The sequence below is a fragment of the Aythya fuligula genome, chromosome 9 (assembly GCF_009819795.1).
Source record: "Aythya fuligula isolate bAytFul2 chromosome 9, bAytFul2.pri, whole genome shotgun sequence".
Classification (NCBI taxonomy): Eukaryota; Metazoa; Chordata; class Aves; order Anseriformes; family Anatidae; genus Aythya; species Aythya fuligula.
This window is the reverse complement of record NC_045567.1, coordinates 14,423,968-14,447,222: the sequence shown is the minus strand read 5'-3', so window position 1 is coordinate 14,447,222 and position 23,255 is coordinate 14,423,968. Positions and strand designations below refer to the sequence as shown.

Below are 23,255 nucleotides of genomic sequence, written 5' to 3'. Positions count from 1 at the left end.
CGTGCTGTTTGCCCTGGATGACTAAACAGCTGTGCAGCTTCTGGGTAATAACAATGACTTCAGGAAGAGCAGTAAAGCAGCCCAACACAAGCCTTGCATTTAAGGTTACTGGAGTATAAACCCAATGTCCAGGTGAGCATAAACTTGTTTCAGTGGTGGTGATGCCAGCTTTAACAGTGCTGGGATTCAGCCAGACCCTTCCAGATTATTCCTGAAAACCTTTAAATAAAAGGGGAACCCTGTATGGTTGTATATGTATAGAAGTACAGCTGTAACAGCCCATCAATCTAAAAATTGCCACCGTTTGACTTGCACAGCTCAAAGCATTACATGGACTAGAAGACCCTTGGGCATGCAAAGCTCAGCTTCAGCCCCAGTTCCCTGCTCCCCATTTCACAGGCAGTACAACACGAGGCTAAATTCTGCACTTCATTCTGCTATCACCATCCTCAGAGTGTGCACAGAAGGGGCAACTTTACCAAAATCAGTATTTTCTTACTATAAATAACAATTAGGTTTTTAAACAGTCTGTTCTGTCCTTGCATACTTCCCACGGCTGCATTCTTGCATTGCTGCAGTATGTCAGGCCTGTCCTCACTATTTCTGGGAACCTTTTAATCAAAGGGGGTGGAAAGTTTAATCTTAGCTGTTTTTGGTACAAGTCTTGCTATTACTGGATGCTGCATTTTATTTTATTTTCGGGAAAACACACCATAAATACAGTTTAGGTAGGAAAGCCTCAAACTCGTGTTACTGAGAGATGAATCATGTAAGTGAAATTGGCAGGTAGATCTGGATACCTGGTGCTGTGTTCAGAAGCATGGGAGAGAGGTGTCTCAGCACATAGCCACTTGTTATAGGCGTACTTCATAGTCATTTCTAAGATGGGGTGAATATTCTGACTTTTGAAGACAGCACATAGTGATTTTAATAGCAGTTGCTAACAAAATCCTCAAAGCAATATGATTTCAACAAATAAGGCAAACTATTTGCCCTCAAAGCAGCAGGAAGGAAATCAGAAGTAAATCAGCTGCTTTGTATTTTAACATTCCCTTGAAACACTACGAAAAAAAGTTTCCTCCAAACCTACCTAATTAGTTAATAATTAAGGGCTCAAGTCATTTAACTATGTCTTCCAGCCCATAATCATGCAATTAGCTCCATTGTCTTCTCAGTTAGGTAAGGCAGCAGAGACCTGGCCTTTGCCTACTGACCAAATTGCTCATTCACTTCTCCAAGCGCAAGCTCCAGGTAGCTCCACATGGGCTTTATTTAAAAGCTTGACTGGAAAAGACTCAGGACAGTAATTTTTAAAACTTCTCCACTGATTTCTCCCTCACTTCTCATATGGCAACAAAATGGCTACGATTTACAGTATGCAATTTCTCCACCGGGAGACACTGATGGGAAGAAAAAGTTTAAAAATTAACAGCTGACTTTGTCAGTGCAATTATTTGGGAATGTATGGCATTGGTTAATAGACAATGTCAGAACACCAGGCTCACTGGTTGATAATAAAAGGAAATACGAATTGAAGGCCAGAAGATATCTGAAAAGCTCAGCTTCAGCCTTCAAAAGAGATCAAATATGCTCAAAGTGTTACAGAAAGCAGGTCTTGCTGAGGAAGCTTATTCCGCTGTCAACCCAGTTACACTGCATGGCTTGTTAGTATCAAATTAGGAAATCAAGTTTTCTTTTACATAACTTTTACATAAGTTTTTTCCCCCCTCCATACACTAGAAGGTGCTGGATTCTGCCCTTTTTTGGTGGTTTTGTTGATATGTTTGCTACTTTTCTCTAGTTTACAGTGTATTGGAACCACTAAAGTTTAGGAAACTGAACACGAGACTACTCTAAAGCAGCAACAAAGGGCACGCTTCTGCATTATAGCAAGGGTTCTCAAGAATAAGTTCATATCACATGCCTTTTTCTAGGCAAAGCTTCAGAAAACCAAACTGAGCCTCAAAGATTACCTGGGATGAAACTGAGTAATTCTGGCCATTTGCAATATTTGCTGTTTTGTGTTTGTTTCTTGGCATTCTAAAGCCACAGCTGTGACATGTTCCTAACTGAAGGTCAGGCAAGTTTCACACCCGCTGAAGCTCTCTCCCAAAATACACATTCAGGACTGCCCATCAGTAAAGAAGGAAGTTTTGAGGGCTGTCCTTCAAGGCAGAAGATTATTCTCCTGCTGAATTTCATGTAAGATTTGACATATCCACCTGTAATTTTCCCCCCAGTGTATAGATCACAGCCAAGTTGCAGCTGCAATGCCTGGAGACAGATCTTCAATGTCCAGGCAGTGATAAACACTCTGCTATGAAACGAGGATATGGATAAGTAGCTGAGTGGACGATGAATTCAGAACCAGAGTTGAGGTTCAAACTCCTCAGAAGGATCATGTCAGAAATCAGCATCAGCTGGAAGAGACCTCAAGAAGGTCTCTAGTTTAATGTATGCCTGAGGAAGGATTATCACGGGTCTTGAGCGCAACCATCCTACCAATAACCCTTGACTTGCTGAACTTGGAGAAAAAGAAAATCAGCAATGGTACTTCACACTGGAGCATGCATGGCGTAAGAAACTTAATAACCAGAAATGCTTCATTCTTCCTGATGAAGCCTTCTTGCTTGTCAGCCTCTTTACAGATACTGTTAAATTCATTGAAAGTGTTTTTGCATTAATAATATATTCTTAGTGACTGAGAAGCAAGGACTTTCCCTCATTATGCCAATAAATCATTCAGCACTTCTGACTTTTCTTCATAAATCCCCCAAGCAACCATTCTCAACGAACTAACCTTACCTATTCAAGGCTGATGGCAAATAAAGTCCATCTGTATCACGTTTCAACAAAGGGATGAAAAAAGCTGCATGGCTTAAGAGAAACAGATTTCCAGGTTAGAAATACTATTCCATACTTTCCTGATTTGTTTTGCACATGCTATTAAAAATAATGAACAAAATGCCTTACTTCTGGAAGTACACATCCTGATACATACACAAGACACTGCAGTATTGCTCCCAGGCCTCCACGCTATTGAGCAAACAGCCATCATCTCAAGCCACAAGATCTCTTCTGAAACATGACGACACTGTAAAGAGTTTAATTTAATCTCAAGAAAAAGCTGGAGCTTTCAGTGTGTATACCGCATAAATATCAAATCAGAAGTTTCATCCAAACCTGGTACCCAGGAGCAGAAACTCAATGAATTAGCTCAATGATTTCTACTCTTATTGAGTACAAAGAACACTTAGAAAAAGCAAGGAGGAATATAGGAGCTAATAAAAAAAGGAAACATCTGTTTATCACTGACAGAAAAATAGTAAATGCTTTCTTCAGTCATCTTAGCATAACAGCATTATTAAAATCTTTATACTTTGAGTGAAAGCATTAATTATTACACCCATCAGGAATATTTTTCGTTGTCAGTTTGCCTTTTACCATGCTAGTAAACACCAAACTTTGCATGTAAAAATTAATCATGTTATCTCATTTACAGGTCAAAAGACACAGACTAAAATAGTTTCTGCAATTCTCCTAAATAACTAGATTTTGCATATCAAATTTTATGGCATATTAGAAATGAATGCAATTCAAACAGGATTTGAACAGCTGAGTAGATAGAGAGGGAAAGATAAGAGCAGATAAGAAAAATCTTGCAGTAAGCTAAGCCTTTTGAAAAAAGGCTTTTAAGAAGTTTTTTTTTTTCTTTTTTTTTTCAGGACTCTAAATGAACTAAGAATGAAACAGTTGCATGCAGGTCAGTACTCAAAGTATCCACAGATTAGGCTTCCAGCCACTGCACGTGTAAATGGTATCAGAACAACTTCATGCATTAAAAAAAAAAATAAAAATTAAAGTACTCCAGCATTTCATTCAAGCTAAATGCAACTTCCACAGCTCCCACGTAACTCAGGGAAGTGGGGTGGAGGAATCTGTCTGCTTCTTAGGTATTTTAATAATAGCCAGATGACTAAGTCCTCCTCCCAATTTTATAATATTTAAGCCTATTTCTAGGGTCCTCTTTCCACTTTGTTTTGGTAACACGGCAGGCTGCAGATATGAAGGAACAGGAGCACAGCCACTTCTTCCTCACTATCAGGTGCGTTGGAGCATGGCTGCTTTCTGGGGTACCATCCCCACTGCCCCCAGCATCAGCTGGGCTCCGACCATCCTCTCATCCAGAAGCTGCCCAGGCCTTCCCAAAGGGTTTCAGCAGCTCCCTGCGGATGGTTAGTAAAGGCACTACAGACCCAGTTATCAGCTCTTCTAGGTGGCAGCACATAGGCAAGGTTTGCTCACTAAAACATTTGCCAGTCCCACAGAGCAATGCGAGCTCTTGCCATCATGGAGCTCTCCCAGGACATGGCAATATTTGCATTGCATTTAATGTGATTTCTAATGCCTGTGAAAGGAACAGACATTTATTTCACTTGCTCTCTAAAATCCATTAGAGAACAGCATACATGCAGTTGTGGCTTAGCACCTTACACTCCTCCAGCATCTTCCAGCGTGTACAGAGTGAGGCAGAGGAACAAAACCTTCACAGCACCCCACTCCAGCTGAGGTGGAAACCCAGCCTCAGAGACACGAGTACCTCTCTCTCCAAATGTGGGTGTTAAGATCAGGCAACCAAGGTGCTCCCCTGCTACACACAAAGCTGGTTCCCCTGTGCAAAAGCACAGCCTGGGACAGGGGGGTGGATAAAATACATCAGGCCATTTATCCCCATCCCTTAACACGCTTCCCCGTGTCAAACTTCAAGCAGGTGGTTTGAAAAGCGTTGGCATCAGTAACACATCCTGCACCACACAGCACGTCACTGTGAAAGGCAGAGCGTGTACACAGCACCTTTCCTAATGGAAAGGGAGCCACGTGGGGAAGCTTCTGACCAGCCTGATGGAGGTTCAGGTGTTCCCTAAGAAAGGAACAGTTTCATAACAAAAGCAACTGCACCACTGCTTGGTTTATTCTGTTGCACAGAATAAACCGAGACAACAGATATGACCCCAGTCTCCACCAAAGCCACCCACCTTACAACCTATTTACAAACATTTGTGTTGAAGTACGTGCTGCAGGCCCACGATAACCAGGACACCTCCAGATGATGTAGTACAATTTCCATGATAAAGTACATTTGATGTCAGCACCCCGAACAGCTCCAGGCCACAAGCTACTGCTGGGCTCACCAAGATCTTTTCTTTGATCCCCAGAAGAAAGCCACGAAGGTGGGAAGAGCACACAGCAATCTCCAGAACCGCCTGTTCTCACTCGCTGCCCTCTCTCTCCCCTTGTCCACAAAGCCTGTCTGCAGTCCTGACGCTCACCGGCTCTGTTAAGTTTTGATCACAAATTCTTCAAGGTGACAACGCTGTCCTTTTGGGGCACAGGACGCAGATAGCTGCGCAGAGAAAGCTGGCCCACGATGCTGGCTAAGGAGGCTTCAGGGGGTGTAGATCGATCAAACCACCCTGCCCATTCACTTATCTGCAGAAGAGCAGGATGCAGAGACCTCAACTCTTTGCCAGTCCCAGAAAGGGCAATTCCATGCCCTTGGGTAAACCAGACCTTACTAGTATTTTACAAACCTCATTTAAAAGCCTAAACATTACATATCTGTGAACAGCAACATTGTGGCTTCCCTGCAAAAGCAAAAAGCTTTTTCCTAGTCTTTGTAGCTAGAAAGAAAACATGACTTAGACAGCACCTGATTGGGACAGTCACTCTGCAGAGATGTCCTCTGCAGAAACCTCAAAGCCCTGCTGCTCTGGGACTCTCCAGCAGAAGAGAGCTGTAAGGCCAGATCCTGTCTCCTACCACCCAACCTTCTGGGCAGGAGGCTGCTCTTCCTGAGGAAAAGAAGACCTATTGCACCAAGGATACATCTCCAACCTGACACCACAACCAACAGGGTGGGACCACATCTCAGAAGACTGACAGGAGCACACCCAGATGCCAGGGGGGAGTCAGCAGTCTTTGCTGTCCCTGCAGACCAGCCACACAGCTGACAAGAATGAGTCTTTCTACTCTTCCCAGCCACCAGCACACATCCAGTGCTGCCAGCAGCCTGCCCTGCAGAACTCTCCACAGGAGAGGAGAGCACCAAAAGCTGGCTGGGCCCTGGCAGAAGGAGGGCAGTGTGCCCCTGCTCCCTGTGTGGCACGCAAGAGTCCCCATCCCCACCTCAGACAAGGTCCAAGGGTTGACTTCTCTCCCTTGCTGCAAGAAAGGGATTTCCTTATATCTTCAGCACTAGAGAAAAGGGTAGAGGAGCTTCAGATGAAGCAGCTTTGGATGAAGGGAGCGCTCCCTGCAGCAAGGCTCCTGCAGTCCACCCCCGCTCTGTCCCGAAGCCCAGGGCCATGCAGCTCAACTCTTGTTTGGCTGATTTCTTCCCCAGCCTCCGAGTCCGAACAGCTCTGTGTGACATTCCCCTCCCTGCTACGCATCTTTCTGACTGACTGAAGAACCTGGCAAGGGACCAAGTATTCTTTAACCTCCACATTAACTATTGTTAGCTTTGGCAAAGCCCAGCTCCCGGGATGCCGCGAGCGGTATCGCTTACTGCTGCAGCCCGCAGGAACTGCTGTAGCGGCGAGATTCAGGGAACAGGGATCAGGTAGCAGATGCACAAACACAGCGCTAACCCACAGCGTCCTCCCTCCCCCATCACCTACGGAGCTTCAGGAGCAGCTACAACTCCTTTAAGCTCCTCTCTGCTGGACAAGGTTTGGGGACTCAATGAGCAGAACCGAGCACGTTAATAGAAGCTCTAAGTTAGACGAGGCCAAGCGTTACTTCCAGGCCACTCGGATGTGTTGGTAGCATTGCAGATTCATAGAGGGCAACAATTATTTATCTTTCTGGACACTGGGGGAGGTCAAAACGTTTGTCTCTGGGTTTGACTGTTAGACAGAGGCACAGGCTGCTCCAACACCTCCCTCTACGGCCCACGCCAGGACCCCCTTGCTTGCACTCTTACTGCAACAGCCCAAGAGACTGCAAAGTCCTTAGTCCTGCCCCCACTGCACAAACCCCAGGGTGCATCCATCTCCCCTCATTCCCAAACACTACAATCAGCTCCAGCAACTCTGAGCAGCTCCAGAGATGAGCCTCCAGCCCCCTTTTTACTGAGGTCTTTTTTTTTTTTTTTTTTTTTTTTTGCAAAGCTTCAGCACCAGCCACATCCAGGCAGCCAAGTTGTCCTGGGATCGCAAATCCCAGGTGGGAACATCTACAAAAATCACTCGGCACAGCTGAATTCAGGGCCCAGAAGGGAGGTGTTGGTTTTAACAGACTTCCTATTGCTTAATGTAGAGCATGCTCTTCGCCAGTACCTGCACAAAACTGAATTTGGATGTTCTAAGACTTGCAGTGGGGAGGGCTGATAGGGTAGGAGAGGGCTGCAGGAGAAAACATTTAAAAGCATGAGATGACTCCAGAGAAAGGCCATATCAGAGAACACACAAGCAGCAGCGTCCTAACAAGACTTGCAATGCAGAGGCTTGCTTAGTAATGTACATGAAATGTAAACAAGTCCCTAGTAAGGCAATGCAGTTGCAGGTCCATCCAGGGTCAGTCACAAAAGCTCAGGATGTGAAGGGGCTGGGCTGGCTTGTACCTTCCCTCCAGGGAGGCAGCCTGCATTGAGCCTCACTACGCAAGAACACAACTTCAGCCCCTTAGATCTGCGCACCACAGGCCTTCCTGTGCTGCTCTGCCATGAAGGGAGTTTCAAGAATTACTCCGGTGTCAGTACAACTGGACCCCTATCACAACCAAGCTATCTGCCTTCTCATTTTTCCATTGAGATGCCAAAGTTGCTGGCATACTTCCTTTAAAGCCATCTCTGCTTTGGACCTGTCCCATTCTGGTGGCATGATTTCTGCCAGGGTTGCTCTGAAGAGCCCTTTTCTCTGCCTAGATAAATCAAACCCACAGAGGATGTTGCCCGCCTCTACCCCAACACAGAAAACCTCTAGTAAGTGCAAACTGCTGAGATGTTTTAAAAACCATAACAGGATGACTCTTGGCATTGTCTCCCACCAGCAGCCCTTCCACCAAAGCCAAAAGCCCAGGAGCAGAGCACCATGGAGCCTGTTTTGGAACCAATCAACACCAGTACCAGCAGCCTGAAAGGCTGCCTTGCCCAGCTGCTTGTTCCCAGCTCAGGCAACAACTGCATCATAACAGATCTGTTTGCACAAGATGGGAATCTGGTGGCTCTCTACCAGGTGCTGCTTTCGCCACCAGCTAGCTGGATCCTTTTCCTTGGATTTCATTGCAGATGTTACCTTTCTGTCCCCTGCACAACTCCTCTGGTTGTGTGAGCTCTATCAGAAGTTCCAGAGAGCTTTTTCCCTGCATGTGCATGCACAACAGGGCACATAACGTGCTATTTTGAAGTCACAGTCCACTCGCTTCGCATCAAGGCATGTACCAGCAGGACACACAAAAAGCTAAAGGTGTCCCATCTCAGGTTAACTGTGAAAAGAGTGTCGGCAGCCAAAAAAGAAATCAAGACTAGGCTGCTATGAGCTTTTGATCTAAATCAAGTCTTTGCTGGTTCATTTAAAATAAAAAAAACTCACCTGTCCTTAAGCCCTACTAATTCCATTGATTACTGCCCACAAGAAACTGTACTTTGTAGGACATGCTGCCTCCATATGATTGAAATAGCTTTCCTTAATCAGCATATAATCAGATATTCCCACACAGGAGAACTATAGCCCTGATTGACAAGATAGTTACAAAAATAAACCTGAGGTTTAAATATAGCTTGCTCAGCTCCCTGGAAGGTATGTACTATTGTGTTATACAAGTCTACCATCATTTTCCTTGAATTAATATAGCCCATATTCCCCCGCTGCCTTGATATCTATCAATTAAGCAGCTACCGGAGTTGAGTTATAGAGGAGGGCGGGCAGCTAGGGTTAGGTGGGAATGGCAGCTGGCCTTGTCACTGCGTGGACTGACTTACCATCAATATTTCATCGGCAATTAACATTTACAGATTTTGAGTTCACATACCAGTTGAACATGTGATGTCTGATGCAATTGTAGAGGTAGGTAGGTAAATAAACGTGCAGGACTACATAGCTACGTGCAGAAAATATACATCCTTTCATGTGGGGCATATACGCCTGGGTTGGATCCATGTCTCTGCACGCAAACACGAAGCTCGGCAGGCGATATTTAACGATTCCCTCTTCCTAAGGTGGACAGTTCAATAGCACAGGACTCGGTGCATTTCTTCCGATCTATCAGGATGTTCTGATGTGTTAAATATGCAGCGTAATGAGGGCAGAGCTCTATAGCCCCACTCTTCCCATCTCCAAAAAAAAAAAAAAAAAAAGAAAAAAAAAAAACCTGGGGTATTTTTGAAAACCATCCTAATTACGAAACGCTCTTCATCTCTTAAAAACATCCCCGCCGCTGCCCGAGCACGAAACACGGGACAGACCTCCTGTTTATTATGCAAATCCCCGGCATTAAGAAAACAAATCGCCAACTACCAGCTGGCTCGCCCTCCGCGCAAAGAAACCGAGAGCAAAAGGCGCCCTTCGCCGTGCCGCCCCACCTCGGCAGGCACCGACACCCCTCGGGGGGGGGGGGGACACGGCGCCTTCCCCGGGCCCCCTTGCCCAGCGCTGCTGCAGTGGCACGGCTCGGCACGGCTCCCGGCAGCTCCCAGCCCCGCTCCGCGCCCGGAGCCCGGCCCCTGCGGTGCTCTCCTCTCCCCACCGCCCTCCCCTTCCCCAGCACCCACCTTTGCCTTCCATCTCGGAGCCCTGCTGCGAAGCGTCCCGGGGATGGGGGGCAGTCTCCGGTGGCCGCTCTCCCTTCCTCACCCCGCAGCCCGGAGCCTGCTCCGCGGTGGGGACGACGGCGCCGTCACAGCCTGGGAGCTGCAAGCAAGCAAGCAGCGGGAGGAGGAGGAGGAGGAGGAGGTGGAGGTGGAGGGGAGGGAAGATGATGATGAGGAGGAGGAGGAGGAGAAAGAGGAAGGCCGGGAGGCCGGGCTGCGGGGCGCTGCGCGTTACCTGGGCGCCGGGCGGGCGCTGTCCGTGGCGGAGCGGTGCTGGCGCTGCCGCTGCGGGGGCGAGAGGCTCCGCCGCCCGCCGCGCTGCCGGGGGCCGCCCGCATGCGCGCCCCGCCCGCCGCCCGCCTCCGCCGCCCGCACCGCGGCAGCGCCCGGGGGAGTGGAGGGGGACCGGGGAGAGCCCCCCGCCGCCGGGGGATGCGCCCCCAATTCCCGGCCGGCCCCTTCCCCGCACGGCCGGTGGGGTTGGGAAGCAGCAGCCCCGGGAACGGTGTTGGTTTAGTTCGCGCAGGTGGGGAGGGGGACCCCGTAAAGTGCCCCGCTCAGGTGGGGGATAGAGCCCTGCTCGCCCCCCAAAAGGAGAAACCAAGCCGAGCCCACAGCACCCATGGATATTGAGGTTCCCGGGGAAGCCCAGCCTCAGGTTAAGGCCTTCCCTGGGTATGGATTGGGGAGATTAATTATGCTGATTCATAAAACATCCACCTTACAGATTGGAGTTTTTGCATCCACCACTGGATTTTGTTCTCCTTTCTCTTACTAGCAAGCAGCCCTCCACTAACACCGATAAAACATTCATATCAATATCAAGTCACCTCTATGTAGATGGCAGGTTGTGCACCTCAAGTTTGTCCCTACAAGGAAGTTTCTCCAAACCTGGAAATACTCCTCTGTTATTCTCAATTTCCTCCCCCCACACTTTTCTACCTGAACAGGGATAGTAAAATCCATTTCTGGGCTTCATTTCATGAGCTGTGTCACTGACCAAGCATCTCGGAGCATCCCTTTTGTATGCTGGGAGCTGCACATAGAGGATGGATGGCTGTACCACGTATGTTCATAAATCAAGGAACAAGAATCCCTCTGTCCTGCTGTTTCCTTATACAAACTGGTGGTTGTGTTCACCTTCTCACCGACAGCCTGATACTGGCCTGATACAGTGGGCCCAGAGGCTTTCTCAAGCACCTCATCCCAAGCTACCATAACCCATTGAGAAGAACAACATCTCTATCTATTCCAGGACTCAATATTCAGGCATTGTAGGTGAGCATTGAGTCCAAATACATTACAGAGAACTGACAAAGCACAATTACCTTAATTTGATTAGAAAGTCAAATCAAAATTTCTACTGTGTTGTAAGTTTATTTACTGTTGGACTTTCTACTTCCCCATTGCTGTTTTTACCCACTACAGATGCCAAACTGACCAGACTATACTTCAAGGGGTCAACCTGCATGCTCTCCAAGAAGCAACGAGGGGATGGGTCTTTCCTTTCAAAGCCTATTATTCCTTATCAATGTTCCAGTGTGTAATCAGATACACACTGGAGTGCTCAATAACTCCTCCCACAAACTAAAACCAGCCAGCCAACGCTGGAGGAGCAGACTTGTAGTAGCTTTGTACATTTGTGTGAATCCAGTTTGACCGCCAGACTGAACCACATGGTGGGAAAAGGGACTGAGATGAAGGAAAAAGTTGTTCAGAGACCACTGCACAGCACAGGAGAAGGAATACAGCCAGGAAGCCAGGCAGCTCTTGGACAACATTAAGGCTCCTGGCACCAAGAACAACTTTCACAGGAAGTAGTGAGGGCAAAGGGACAAAGTAACTGGTAGGGTATGGCTGGGCTGGTCACCAACAACTTGTTCTAAGGCAGCATTTGCAGTATCAGGTGCTGGACCAAGGAAGCAAGACTTCTCAAAGCTGTACGCTCCCTGGAAAGCCAACAGCCAGTAATAATTCAGCTTTGCAGGAAAAACTGGGGAGCTTTTTCCAGTGTCCTGAAAAGGAGAGCAGTAAAATGCTCCCCATGTGCAAAGGCTGGTTGCTTTTGTTTAGGTTTTGTTTTCATCGTGAAACTCTTCTTGATATAAACAGACTTGAATTAGGAGTTCAGGAGCACTCATTCTTGGGGAGCGATGCAAACCAAAACATTTGTCAGTTTTTATTTTGCTTTTGAACTCTGAAGCCTTCTCTCCTTTGACATAACATGTAGGACAGTAGGAGCAGAGTTGCAGAACACCCAGCCCCACCAGTCCATGCACATGCTCAGTCACTGCTTATCAGATCTTTGTGGGTCACATCTTGGATGTCATAATCTCTCTTCCTGTTCATGAAACCATTACAAAGCCTGAAGATCTACATTCTTAAAACTGAATAACAGCATAACAGGAGAAGTCCTCTTATGTAGAACAGTTGCAGCCCCTTGAGGGCTCCTCTCCTCACTTAGAAGCAGCAAATCCAAGGGAACAAATCCAGTGGCTTTATCCAGCTGCCATTCACAGATCATCTTTCAAACTACTTCCCACTGGAAATGAACATAATACTGCCCATACTGTTCTCTACATTCCAACTACATCCTGCCTTAAAGTCTCAAAAAGGCTGGACTAGCTCATGTTAGATCACATTACTGCTCCTCCTCTAGCCTCTCAGAAAAGTCAGGTCTGTTTCTACCGTGGCTTTCCAAGTAAGCAAGCACTGAATAAAAATACATGTATTAACAGCATCTCAGTAACACTACAAGTTGTTCTCCAAACCACAGGAGAATGGAGCACTGCAGCTCCACTCAGGAAAGGCAGGGGTGCTGACCCCAGACCCCTTCTCACCCACACCTTTTGAGCCAACGTAGGAGAGCTTCTGGAGCACTGCTCTCCTGTGCTGAGCCCACAGCACTGCCAGCAGCATTTCCCTTTCTTGTTACCTGTTTTCCTCTCATGCTCCAGCTTTGGGAGTAGGCTGGAATTGTGGTACAAATAAGAATGTGCTCAGTCCAAGCACAGGCCACCCCATGCAGACCCCCCTCTTCACAGTGTCCTGGTGCGTCCTTGGCTCCTGTCATGGCAAGGGAGTTGGGAAAGGCAGAGTTACTCACCCTTGAGGGGTGCGTGGAGGTGAGGCTTCTACATGGCAGAGGAAACCTCAGCCTGGACAGACAAGAATGGACTCAGCAAGGGCTCAGCTTTGCTGCTCCTACATGGTGCTCCACAGCTGGGAGCATTGCCTCTGGGCCCCAGGAACCCACTGCTTTCCCCACTGATGGGGGCAGAGCCTGCCACTTCTGCCTGCCCCCTCTCTGCACCAGCTGGCTCAGGAGCTCCCCTGAGCAGAGACCTGACAAACCAAGCGGCTCTTTTGACACTGCTGCGGACAGTAAGCCCGCGTGATGATCATACGTGGTGTCCCAGCTGCTGCTGCTCCTGCCCATCTGCTCCCCTGGCACCATGCCTCCTTCTCCAGAGGGAGCCTCCGTTGGCGAGGACAGAGGCACCAGCCAAACCACGAGGTTGTGCCAGAAGCTGTGCATGTGCTCTTGTGTCTGCACAGGGTACTTCTGCGGGAGGGTAGATGCGCCAGGAAGGAGCAGACCACCAGTGGTGGGATTTCATCTGCTCACTGCGTTTTCTGGTGATGACCATCTAGAAAGGGCAGCAAACCCACACACAGAGGCACTAAGTCAAGGGCTGGGGGACAGCTTCTGTACTGAGCACTATACAACACAGTTGGCCATCAGCCTGCTTCAGTCCTATGTTTTGATTGCCAGGGAGAATATCCAGGTGCCAATGACTCAACGGGTTCCCCAAATGCCCAGAAGCCAGCTTCAGCATCCAGCTCAGACAAATTCCTGCTGAAGATTCCACTGTTGGTCACAGAAAGACACTTGCCCTGCCCAGAAACCTTGAAGATGAGGAACAGTGCAGTCAAAAAGCAGCTGCACCAAGTTCTGACCAAGGGGGAAGAATAGCTACTTGCCTCCATGGTCAGCATGGGCCTAACCTCAAAACCAGTGCACCCCTTGAGGAATGGGGAGCAGGGCTCAGCCATGTGCTTCTGGAAGTCCCATTTTCTGTAGCATCTGTTCCCCCAAAACGATAGGCATCATTAGCTAACTGCCATCATTAGCCAGCAGAAGACTCCTTTAGGACAGAAAACAAGACCGCTCCATTACCACACCAGTCTCAGAAGACAGCCAGGGACTATGAGCTGTGCTCAGATAAGCACAAACCAAAAGAGCAGGTTGCAAGAAAATAGGTTGGGACACTGCAGCAGGACCTCTGGTTTTGCTGAGATAAGGAGGAGTGGGGCAGGGGAAGAGGAGGAGTAAACAGAGCAGAAGCTTTTATCAAAGAAAGTGAGTATTTGCTAAGTACAAAAAATTGTTCTACAAGCTGCCATCCATCACCTTGTGATGTACAGGGCTTCTGATTGTGAGCAACAAACACCACCACAAGCTGCCACCTCACCAGCTGAGGTCACTTCCTCACATCCCCCAAGTAATGGCTTCACGCAGAGTGCAAGTGCCTTAGGAGCTGGTGTGTGAAACAGAGACCAAAGCATGCCACAGTCTTTCAGCAAGTGCAATTTAATTACATAAAACTGCTGATCAAACGTTGAGATTGATCAGAGACAGCATTATATTAGCAAAGGAGAAAGCACTAAAAGCCACAGAGGTATCAAAACAAGGGAGCAGTTTTGCAGTTACATGCAGCTGAAGTCTGAAATCACTGTGGAAGAAAATCAGGAAGGTAACCAACCTTTTATAGGCTCACAGGAAGGTCCGTCCAAGCACCAGCACCGGGCTGGGAGAGTACCACCAGCTTTCTACTGCTACTGTTCTTCATAAGCATCCTTAGACAATTGCATCAGTTTGTTCAAACACTGAAGTCATAGACTAGATGTTTGATTCACCAGGCTATTAAAAGTCACAAGAAAGGTCAGATGAGAAGCCCCAGGATTTGTGCAAAGCTCCCAGTATATCAGAATACACCAGCCCCTTCAGCAAGCAGCTCCCCAGAACATAACTGGAGAACTCCCCCCAGCTTTGTCTGTCTTGCCAGGCTGGGAAAAAGGCAGTGCATTAGATAACCACCTGGAAGAAACCCTAGCACTCATTAACAAGAGTCTTGGTGTTGATTTTAATGGTAGCTGGATCTGAGCCAAACACCTCAACTCCAAAATGCCATTTTCTGGGAGGGACTGTGCGTCCTGAGCTCCTCAGAGCCCAGGGAAGCTGGTGATTTTTCTCCATCCTTGCAGAAAGTGCTTTCAGGGCCAGCTCCTGGGCCCTCTGAGCCCCACCACAGACTTCTGGTTATTCAGTTTAGTAAATACCTGGGTCACCTCCTCTGCCAGCTGTGGGCAGAGAGCTTTCAGAAGGCAGGTTATTATACCATTATAGAAGCTTAAGGCTTTCATGCCAAAAAAAAGTAAATATGAAAATAAGCTGCTCAATGGAGCCACTTAAGCATTAGCCCCTTTTTGACTTAATTGAAAAAGGTAATTACATCCATTCAGCATGCTTTGCACAAGAAAAAGGAGGCTTTTCAGCGCAGAGGCAGGAAGGAGCTTCCTGCTGGCAGCTCACCTGTGGCAGCAGCAGGCAGCCTGCCCTGCTAAGAGCCAAGTGCTAGGATGCAGGCAGGGGATGGACTATTTATCTTAAAATCCTATTACCTATTTGCCTGCTCCTGTCTCCTACAATAAAAAGCTATTAGCTCATCACTACTCTTCAGCCATCAAGGCTGAGCAACATTCATACCCTTTATATGCTATTACAAGACATCCCAGCAGACTGACCTCTGCTGAGGTCCAGCTCCCAGCAGGCAATTTCTTTGCCTTACTCCTACCATGTAACAACAATTTCTAGAGCACTGAACTCTGCCCTCTGACCCTGCAGTCCTGTGAGATGCACGCCAAGGCTATGTGGCACCCACCAAAATCCTGGGCAGGTGCCAGACCTCACCAGAATCACCGTGCTAGGGAACTGGCAGAGCCTTGGGCACAAGTCACCTTCTATCCAGCTCCAATGCTTTTTCCACTTGCCTGTGTTTCCCCTGCTCATTTTAATTCTGTTCTCCAGAATGTTACATTCAGACAAACGCAACCAAACCTGCAGAACCGAGAGCAGCAGCATTAGTGTATTCACAGTGCAGCTTTCCCCTGCCTCAGGGAATCAGATCTCACTGCGATAACTTGGGCTGAAACCCAGAGCTTGTCCAAATACAAAAGGCAGAAAAAATGGTGTATCCAAATACAAAAGGCGTGAAAAAATAAGAAGTTCTGCATGATACCAGCACCTCTGGCAGCCATTTGACTTGACCACTAGAGCTTGAGTTCCTCTTGGCAGATACCACAGAAAGAGCATTGACAACAGCAGCAAAATTCAATTAGGAGACAGATATGCAATAGGAAACAAAGAAAAGGATTGAAGAAGGAAGAATGACAAAAGCTGAGGGTAATGCTAATTAAACTAATACACTCTCAGCTGCAAAATGGGAAGACAGACCAACCTGAGATGTGAAGTTACTTATCTCCGCATTAGTTGCCAGGGCAGTGACACAAATTTTAAGCACTTGAACAGCCCTGGTAAAGGCAGAAACATGTTCACATGCTCAACCTGAAGTACAAACTCATGCATTTGGCTTGATTAGCCCCTACACTCCCAGGGGAGAAAATAGAAGTGAAAAAAAAAAAAGCTGCAATCCTCCCCAGAATCAAATCCACAAGAACAGGCAGCATGCAGGGTTCCTCCATCCCTGACATTTAGGGTTGTAAGGTTTGCAGGAATACTCAATCCTGAAGTGAACATTGCCAGCTCTAGCTTGTCTCCAAATGGGGTTGTCACCAAACTCCAACCCCATTCTAACCTCCTGGCACCAGCACCCAGCCCATCTGTAGCACCAAGAAGCAACGCTGCTTTCCTAAGAGCAGGTTGCTTCCTGCTCCTGCACCTTTTAGGTTGATATAAGGTGTGGTGGGAACACTAGACCTTGTGGCAGCCCAGACTGAGCTGCAAGGACAATCCTTTTCTTTTGGAGGTGGGTCTGGCACCAACAGGAAAGCACCAGTCACTCACAGAACATGCCCAAAGGCCATGAAGTGTAGCAAACCCTAGTTTTCTATCAGCTCTGTATCCAGAAAGAGACTTCACCTGCCTCCTGTCCCCAAATCCACTGGACACTAGGCATAAACACTCTTCAGTGGCTTATTCTATAGAGTCTGCCAGGACACTGAATGTGTCTGCTCTTCTCTGCAGAGGTTTTTCCTACAGAAAAGCTTGGTTGGCTTGTTTGCTTAGCTTGTATACATAAATAGCAATTTCTTTAAGCCTTGCTTTCATTGATTGATGGGATCTCACTGTTTTCATCCCAGAAGCTTTGGGCTGCAACCAACCCAAACAGTATGAAAATCAGCATGCCTGAGCCTGAAAGGATGAGCAGCATTTGGAAGATGTTGCTTGCTTCCCCGTTGCCAGCTGTGGCCACGGCATAGCCAGGAGAGGCAGGGGGATTCAGCTGCATCCCCTCCCACACAACCAAACAACGCACCTTTACCACGAGGTCTGCAAAATACAGCTGCTTAAAAACTGGAGGGACTCAGCCCTACCTGCCAAGTACATCCCCTTCCACAGGAGAATGAGACAGAGCAACCTAGCTATAGTATTTTCTTAACATTGCAGTGTCATCTTCCAGATGACAGCTAAACATGAATGTAGAAAATCTCAGGTTCACTCTGATGGTATACCCAGCTGCAAGTCACTTGTTTACTCTCCAACATTTCTCCACCTCTGCTCTTGTTACAAGCTTTTCAGCAAAGAATAACACAAAGTTTTGAGATTGCAGGCAGTGTCTGTAGCCTGCTGCTGGTTGGATAGTCAAATGGATTGCAGCAAGCATAGAGCTTTGAGGTAGAAGAAGCACACACCTGCATGTATTCTTCATTTATTCTACAGAGTCCAACATATATTAAGTATAAAAAGTTGTTTTTGTTTAGTTTTCCCATCACAAAGAGCTGTCCAGGTGGGGTTTCAGAGGTCAATTCAAGAACCAAGTCCAGAAAGCACTCAGCCTATACCCACGTGGGAGCAGACTCATGTTCTTCCCATCCTCCAACCTTACCCTTGAAGATCCTGCTCTGGCCCAGCAGCCCTGGAAAGACAGATTTTCAGCTGTGTCACAGTATTACACACATCTGGCACACAAACCATAGCTGGCAGAACAGCCAGGTCAGAGGATATGTCAAGGAGCACAGTTTTGCCTCTGCCTTCTCCCCCCCAGCCATGCCCAAAGCTGACCTCCGTGTGCTTCAGGAGAGTCAGAGCAGGCTCTCCATTGCTCTTCCCTTTCAAAGCCCATTCTTGGGATCTCATTTTCTGCAGCACATAGAACTAATCTTCCCTCCTCTGCATTTCTAGAGGCTTTTTCTTAGCTCTTTGTTCAGGCAAAAGGGAATTCCTGTTCCTTAGTCAAAGTGACTATTTTCCACAGCTAGAACACCAGAACCAAGCAGCTTCTTCAGCAAACAGCACCACGAGGACATTCTTGTCAGAGGAGCAGCTGTGCAGAGAATGAATGGTGAGAAGAAAAAAATCAGCTCCTTGGGCAGCTTTTACAGTATATTCTGCATTAATGGTTGGCTTTGAATTGAGATGAACACTAGGGACACAGCAAGAAGGCCTTGAAGAAGTCCTGCACTCATCCTGCAGAGGTATGTTGAAGGCATGTACTGGCTAGCAATGCAGAAATGCCAACTACAAGAGATTTACAAGAGATTTTCCTGAGCTAGGGAAAGGATCCCTCTGGGAGCAACATTCTGGATGGACAGGAGCAGCCCGTGGTCATCCCCAGCAGGGGAGGAGGTGTGGGGAAATAATGGAAAAGATGCCAGGGAGGGCTGGTGTGGGAAGGGGGACTTCTGCAGAGCATGCGTGAAAGTAGCCACAGCTCGGGAAGCCACTGACATCTCCAAGGCAAGTGACAGGCAGCTTGAGGGCCATTGCCACTGGGAAAGCAGGAATGGATTGAAAATGAGGGAAAACATAAGAGTTCTGATCTAGACCAAGCAGATAGCTAAATCCACATAGAAATATTCAGGCTAGACCTGTCTCAGCCTGAGAAGAGATGACAGAACACCTAAAGACAATTTACTGCTTGGATGAAGTCAGATGAGATGTGAAGGGAGGAGAAAAAGGGCCCAGAGACAGACTGATGTGGGACACCCGCACAGATTTGGATTGAAGAGGGCTAAAGCACAACATTTTCCAGGGGACTTTGTGGAAGACAGTCTAGGGAGGGAAGAGAAGAGCTGAGAGTGTCCCAGGCAGCAGGAGTAGGACATCAGGGGACAGAAGGGCTGCCTTTGATGCAGGCATTTAGCAAGTCAAGGTGCAGAGACAGGCTGTATTTAGAGAAACATGTGGGGGCTTGAACAGCAAGCTTGTTTGGTGAGGAAGAGCTGCCAGAAGAGAGGGTGGGCTGAAGGGGAAGAATAACAGCATGGATAGGAATAGATACAGGGAGTCTGGGAAATAGGAGAGGGTGCCTGCGCTCATATCCAGGAGACAAGGAGGAGAAAGGAGAGCACATCATCTCACATGTCTTAAAAGCAGAAGAAATTTTGGTCAGAAAAAGAAACGAAGGCAGAGGAAGGAGGCTTGGAGTGACTCAAGGTGGCAGGAAGCCAGCTGCAGCTGAATCCCATGCCAGCAAGCAAGCTGGAGAAGGAAAACTATTTAGTCAGCAAGGTGGCAGAACTGGAAAAGTTCAGCACATTCAGCACAGCAGTGGAGTTTGAAACCCTCTGAGTAACAGAAGCAGAGGAAGCCAAGGCTGGAATGAACCAGGACTGGGCTTCAACAGGCTCCATGCGGCACTGGGATGAGAAAGTGAGAGGATTGGGGTGAAGGGGGACCAGCAGGAGCAACCAAAAGGACAGACAGCAAACAGAAAAGATGCAACGTCAAGGCTGGGAGCAGCATAAACACTGAACGATGGCACACGTAGTAAACTGGCAGCAGCAAAAAAAAAAAAAAAAAAAGCAAGTGGGAAAGCAATGGGGTTGTTTTCCAGCGGGATGTTTTCCTGCCAACACCAAGAAAGCACAAACTGGCAAACAGCTCCAGAATGAAAGCATTTGCTGGAAACACCCACTGCCTGATCCTGAAAATTCACCATGTCATGACCATCCGAGCCATAAAAGTGCAGTAACACAGCACCCAGGGTGCCACCTCCCAGGGCCAGCAGTGGGCAGGGGTCACATTGAGCTGAACCCCCCTGGCCCTGGTGCAGGAGGCTGCGAGGCAGCCCTGCAGGCTGGGAGCTGCAGCTAAAACACCTCCCCAGCTCCCGGCCACAGCCTCCCACAGGCACCACAATCCTGGCACCTGCACGCAGGCACCAGCCGTGCTCATTGCAGGGAGAGCAGCTCTCCTCTCCCTGCCCAGCACCCAGCCGTGCCATCACCACCTGGCGCTCCTCTCCCCTCCTGCAGCACCCATCCCCTCCCTTGGTTTTTCATTGCTCCTGTTTTCAGGCTTTCTGCTCAGCCCTGTGCTGGAGCACGCTGAGCACTCGCTGTCTCGCTGGTGTCCCCTGCTTCCTCCAGCACCAAGGCACGGAGGGGGACAAACAGCCTGTGCTCACAGCCCCTGGCAGTGCCCACGAAATGCCATCACTCCGTGCCAGCAGCCTCCCGAGGCCACTCGAGGCTGTGCACGTACCTCTGCCCTCTCCTGGCTGGACCAAGAAATGGCGAGCTCGGTTTTTCCTCCATCCCCTGCACCGCAAACACTCCTCTGACAGCCGATGTTCACGCTGTAGGCTTACTTTAACCATCCCTGCAAAATCGTGGGCCTGTACAATGTGTGTATTTTATGCCTCCAGGCATATTAGCATTGCCCAGATGCCTTCCTATAGATCACATATGCACCGTGGTAAGAGCCCGACGTAAATTGCGACACAAGGAGTACAGAAAGCAGCTTGCACCCAGCTAGGCATGGAGTAGCTCCAAGTGCACCCGTTATTCTCTAGCATCTTACAGCAAGCATCCCAAATCCCAAGGCACCACCGGTCATTCTGCACTAAGACTGTGCTCAACTGCTAGGGCCAGGCAGAGCATGAGAGCATACATGGAGAAAATTGCCTCTGCGTTCCATTTAGTGGCTCTTATTCCCACATGCATATTTTCAGGTGGGTCACAAGGTTTTAATCCATTTTGGACTTGGGGAAGCTGGGTATATCGGATACTTTTTTTTCCTGCAGGACCTTCCAGTGCCAGGTGCACCAGGTGTGAAGCCATCCCAATCTGTCTTTTACAATTAAAAACCAACCTGAACATATCCTCTCTTCAGGCACTTCTACAAACACATGCCTAAGCAGCTCCATTCCCAGTCCCCACCGGGAGAACCTTGCCAGAGCTGGGATCAGGACAGGGAGCACACCATGCAGCCCTCCCCCAGGAGCAGGTCTCCTTGCCTGCTGCTATCTCTGGTGGGCAGGTTAACACCATCTGCTCTTCTTGCTGGGCTGGATCATTCTCTGCTGTTAGTTTGTTTAAACTGGCATCACATACCCACATACCCATCCCCTCTCACGCACACTTGATGAGAATTCAAAGGAATCACATATAGGAATCTGTCTCACCCAAGCCACTCCACAGCTGGCTTCCCACCTATGAATGGTGAAAAAACAACAGGAGGCTCCAGCTGCAACCTCAGTAGCCACATGGGTATGTTCACTTAAATGCATTACCGAGATTGCTGCAAACAGAGCCCCAGGTGCTACAGATGCACAAAGGGGACAATCACCCATTATTCCTGCCTGATCCTGGCCTCGCAATCCCCATCCTGATTAAATTACTGAGGCCAGGATTATCAGCAAGATAATCAGATGCTGCATCTAATCCAGATAACTCAGCCTGACTGGGTCTCACTGCACAGGATTTCACTGACCACCCAGCGAGGGCATCCCAAAGCATCACATCTCCTTTCCACCACTTCAAGGACTTAGACATCCTTGGGACTAGTGCATAAGGGAAGGCTAAGGAAAGAATTCTCAAATTCAGTTGGATGCTATAGCTCACTTAACTGCTGTGGCTCTGAGAGCTCCCTGACCCAGCACACTCAGGGCAGAATCTCCACCTTTTGTTTTTGATAGAGCCTCGAGATCTCAATGCATCTGTCAGGAGCAGAGAGGTGCAGCTTTGCCCATTCCAGACAGCATTTTTGGTCAAGATAACCCCTGTCTAAGGTTTCCATTTTCTTGGCCTTAGTATTGCCAAACAAAGCTTGTACTTATAGAAACCATGAGACAACCTTAAGAGAAAGATCCTGGAGAGTGAGGATTATTCTGCTCTTGGAGAACTTCAATATTTGGACAAATGCAGGAGACTTGCAAAATTCTATGCTCACCCCTGCCCCTCTTCAGCCGAGACCCTTCCTTCCCATGTTTCTGCAAGTTCATCACCCTGGAACAAGAGCTAGGAGCTCAGTGATGCTCTGAGAAGGAAGTCCAGCTTCATGCACCTGAACCTCAGCTAGCAGCTGCATTGCACAGCAAGCGGGGCTTTGTCTGATAACAAAATGGCCTGGATAGGGTGCAAAGACAGAAAATGTACCTGATCTTTCACCAGGCCCTGCATTGTTCTCAGTCAGCATGAGAGGGTATTTTAAAATCCCCTCTGCAGACCTGCACAGACTGAACTCCTGCTCTGCTTGAAAAATGAACCACTTGGAGGCTTTCATCACCTTATCAAAGTCCCCAGCGGCCCCTGCCTGCCCTCCCATGAAGAGTTTGATCTCCTTTTAGGAGGAGGATAAAGCTGTCCTTGAGCAAAGCTGCTTTTCAGAGAGGCATTGTGCTGTTTTCATGAGAACATCAGACACCTCCAGGTGTCCCTCAAACACGTATCTATCAATAGTTGCAGCTCAGATTTTTCCAAGCAGCTCACAGAAAATAGACCGTAGGCATCTGACTTCTGTGAACCGCATTTCTAATGTGCCCTTCAAACAGAATAGATGTCTAGATTACATTTCTGATGCTGCATAACTATGTGGGTCCAGCTTATCTCCAATTACAAGGGCAAACAGGGAGAAGAGGACTGAGAAGGAAGAAGTTGAGCAGAGAACAGACCAAAACATCACTGGCTGCCATCAGTTCACACACACTGCCAAAAGAAAGGTCATGCAATACTATCTTTCTGCATTGTTAAAATCTCAAAGGTAAAATGGCACTATCATTGCAAGGGTATAAATGGCTGCATGAAACAATCTTATCTCCCACCAGAGACAATGGATTGTTACCTGAGAGAACCAAATCCTTCAGCAGTGACAAAAAATCACCAGATCAAGAGCATCGATGATGTTTTAGCCCATCTCCATGTGGAAATCAACAGCCTTCATTCACTAAGCTTTGGGAAAAGGAAATAGGAACAGCAG

General features: G+C 48.0%; 1 protein-coding gene across 2 annotated transcripts in view; it reads right to left on the bottom strand.

Moving 5' to 3' along the window:
• FGF12 (fibroblast growth factor 12) overlaps positions 1-14,836 on the bottom strand; it is a 210,576-nt gene extending 195,740 nt beyond the window's left edge. Inside the window, exons 1-2 of one of the 2 annotated variants that reach the window (XM_032193222.1) lie at positions 10,047-10,104; positions 9,773-9,911 (exon numbers count right to left, since the gene is read on the bottom strand). In XM_032193222.1, the coding sequence (XP_032049113.1) occupies positions 9,773-9,785 (13 nt within the window). In that variant the 5' untranslated portion in view covers positions 9,786-9,911; positions 10,047-10,104. Of the gene's footprint in view, positions 1-9,772; positions 9,912-10,046; positions 10,105-14,577 lie in introns of those variants that run through there. The other variant, XM_032193223.1, reaches the window with a different exon arrangement.
• Positions 14,837-23,255: the final 8,419 nt, after the last annotated feature.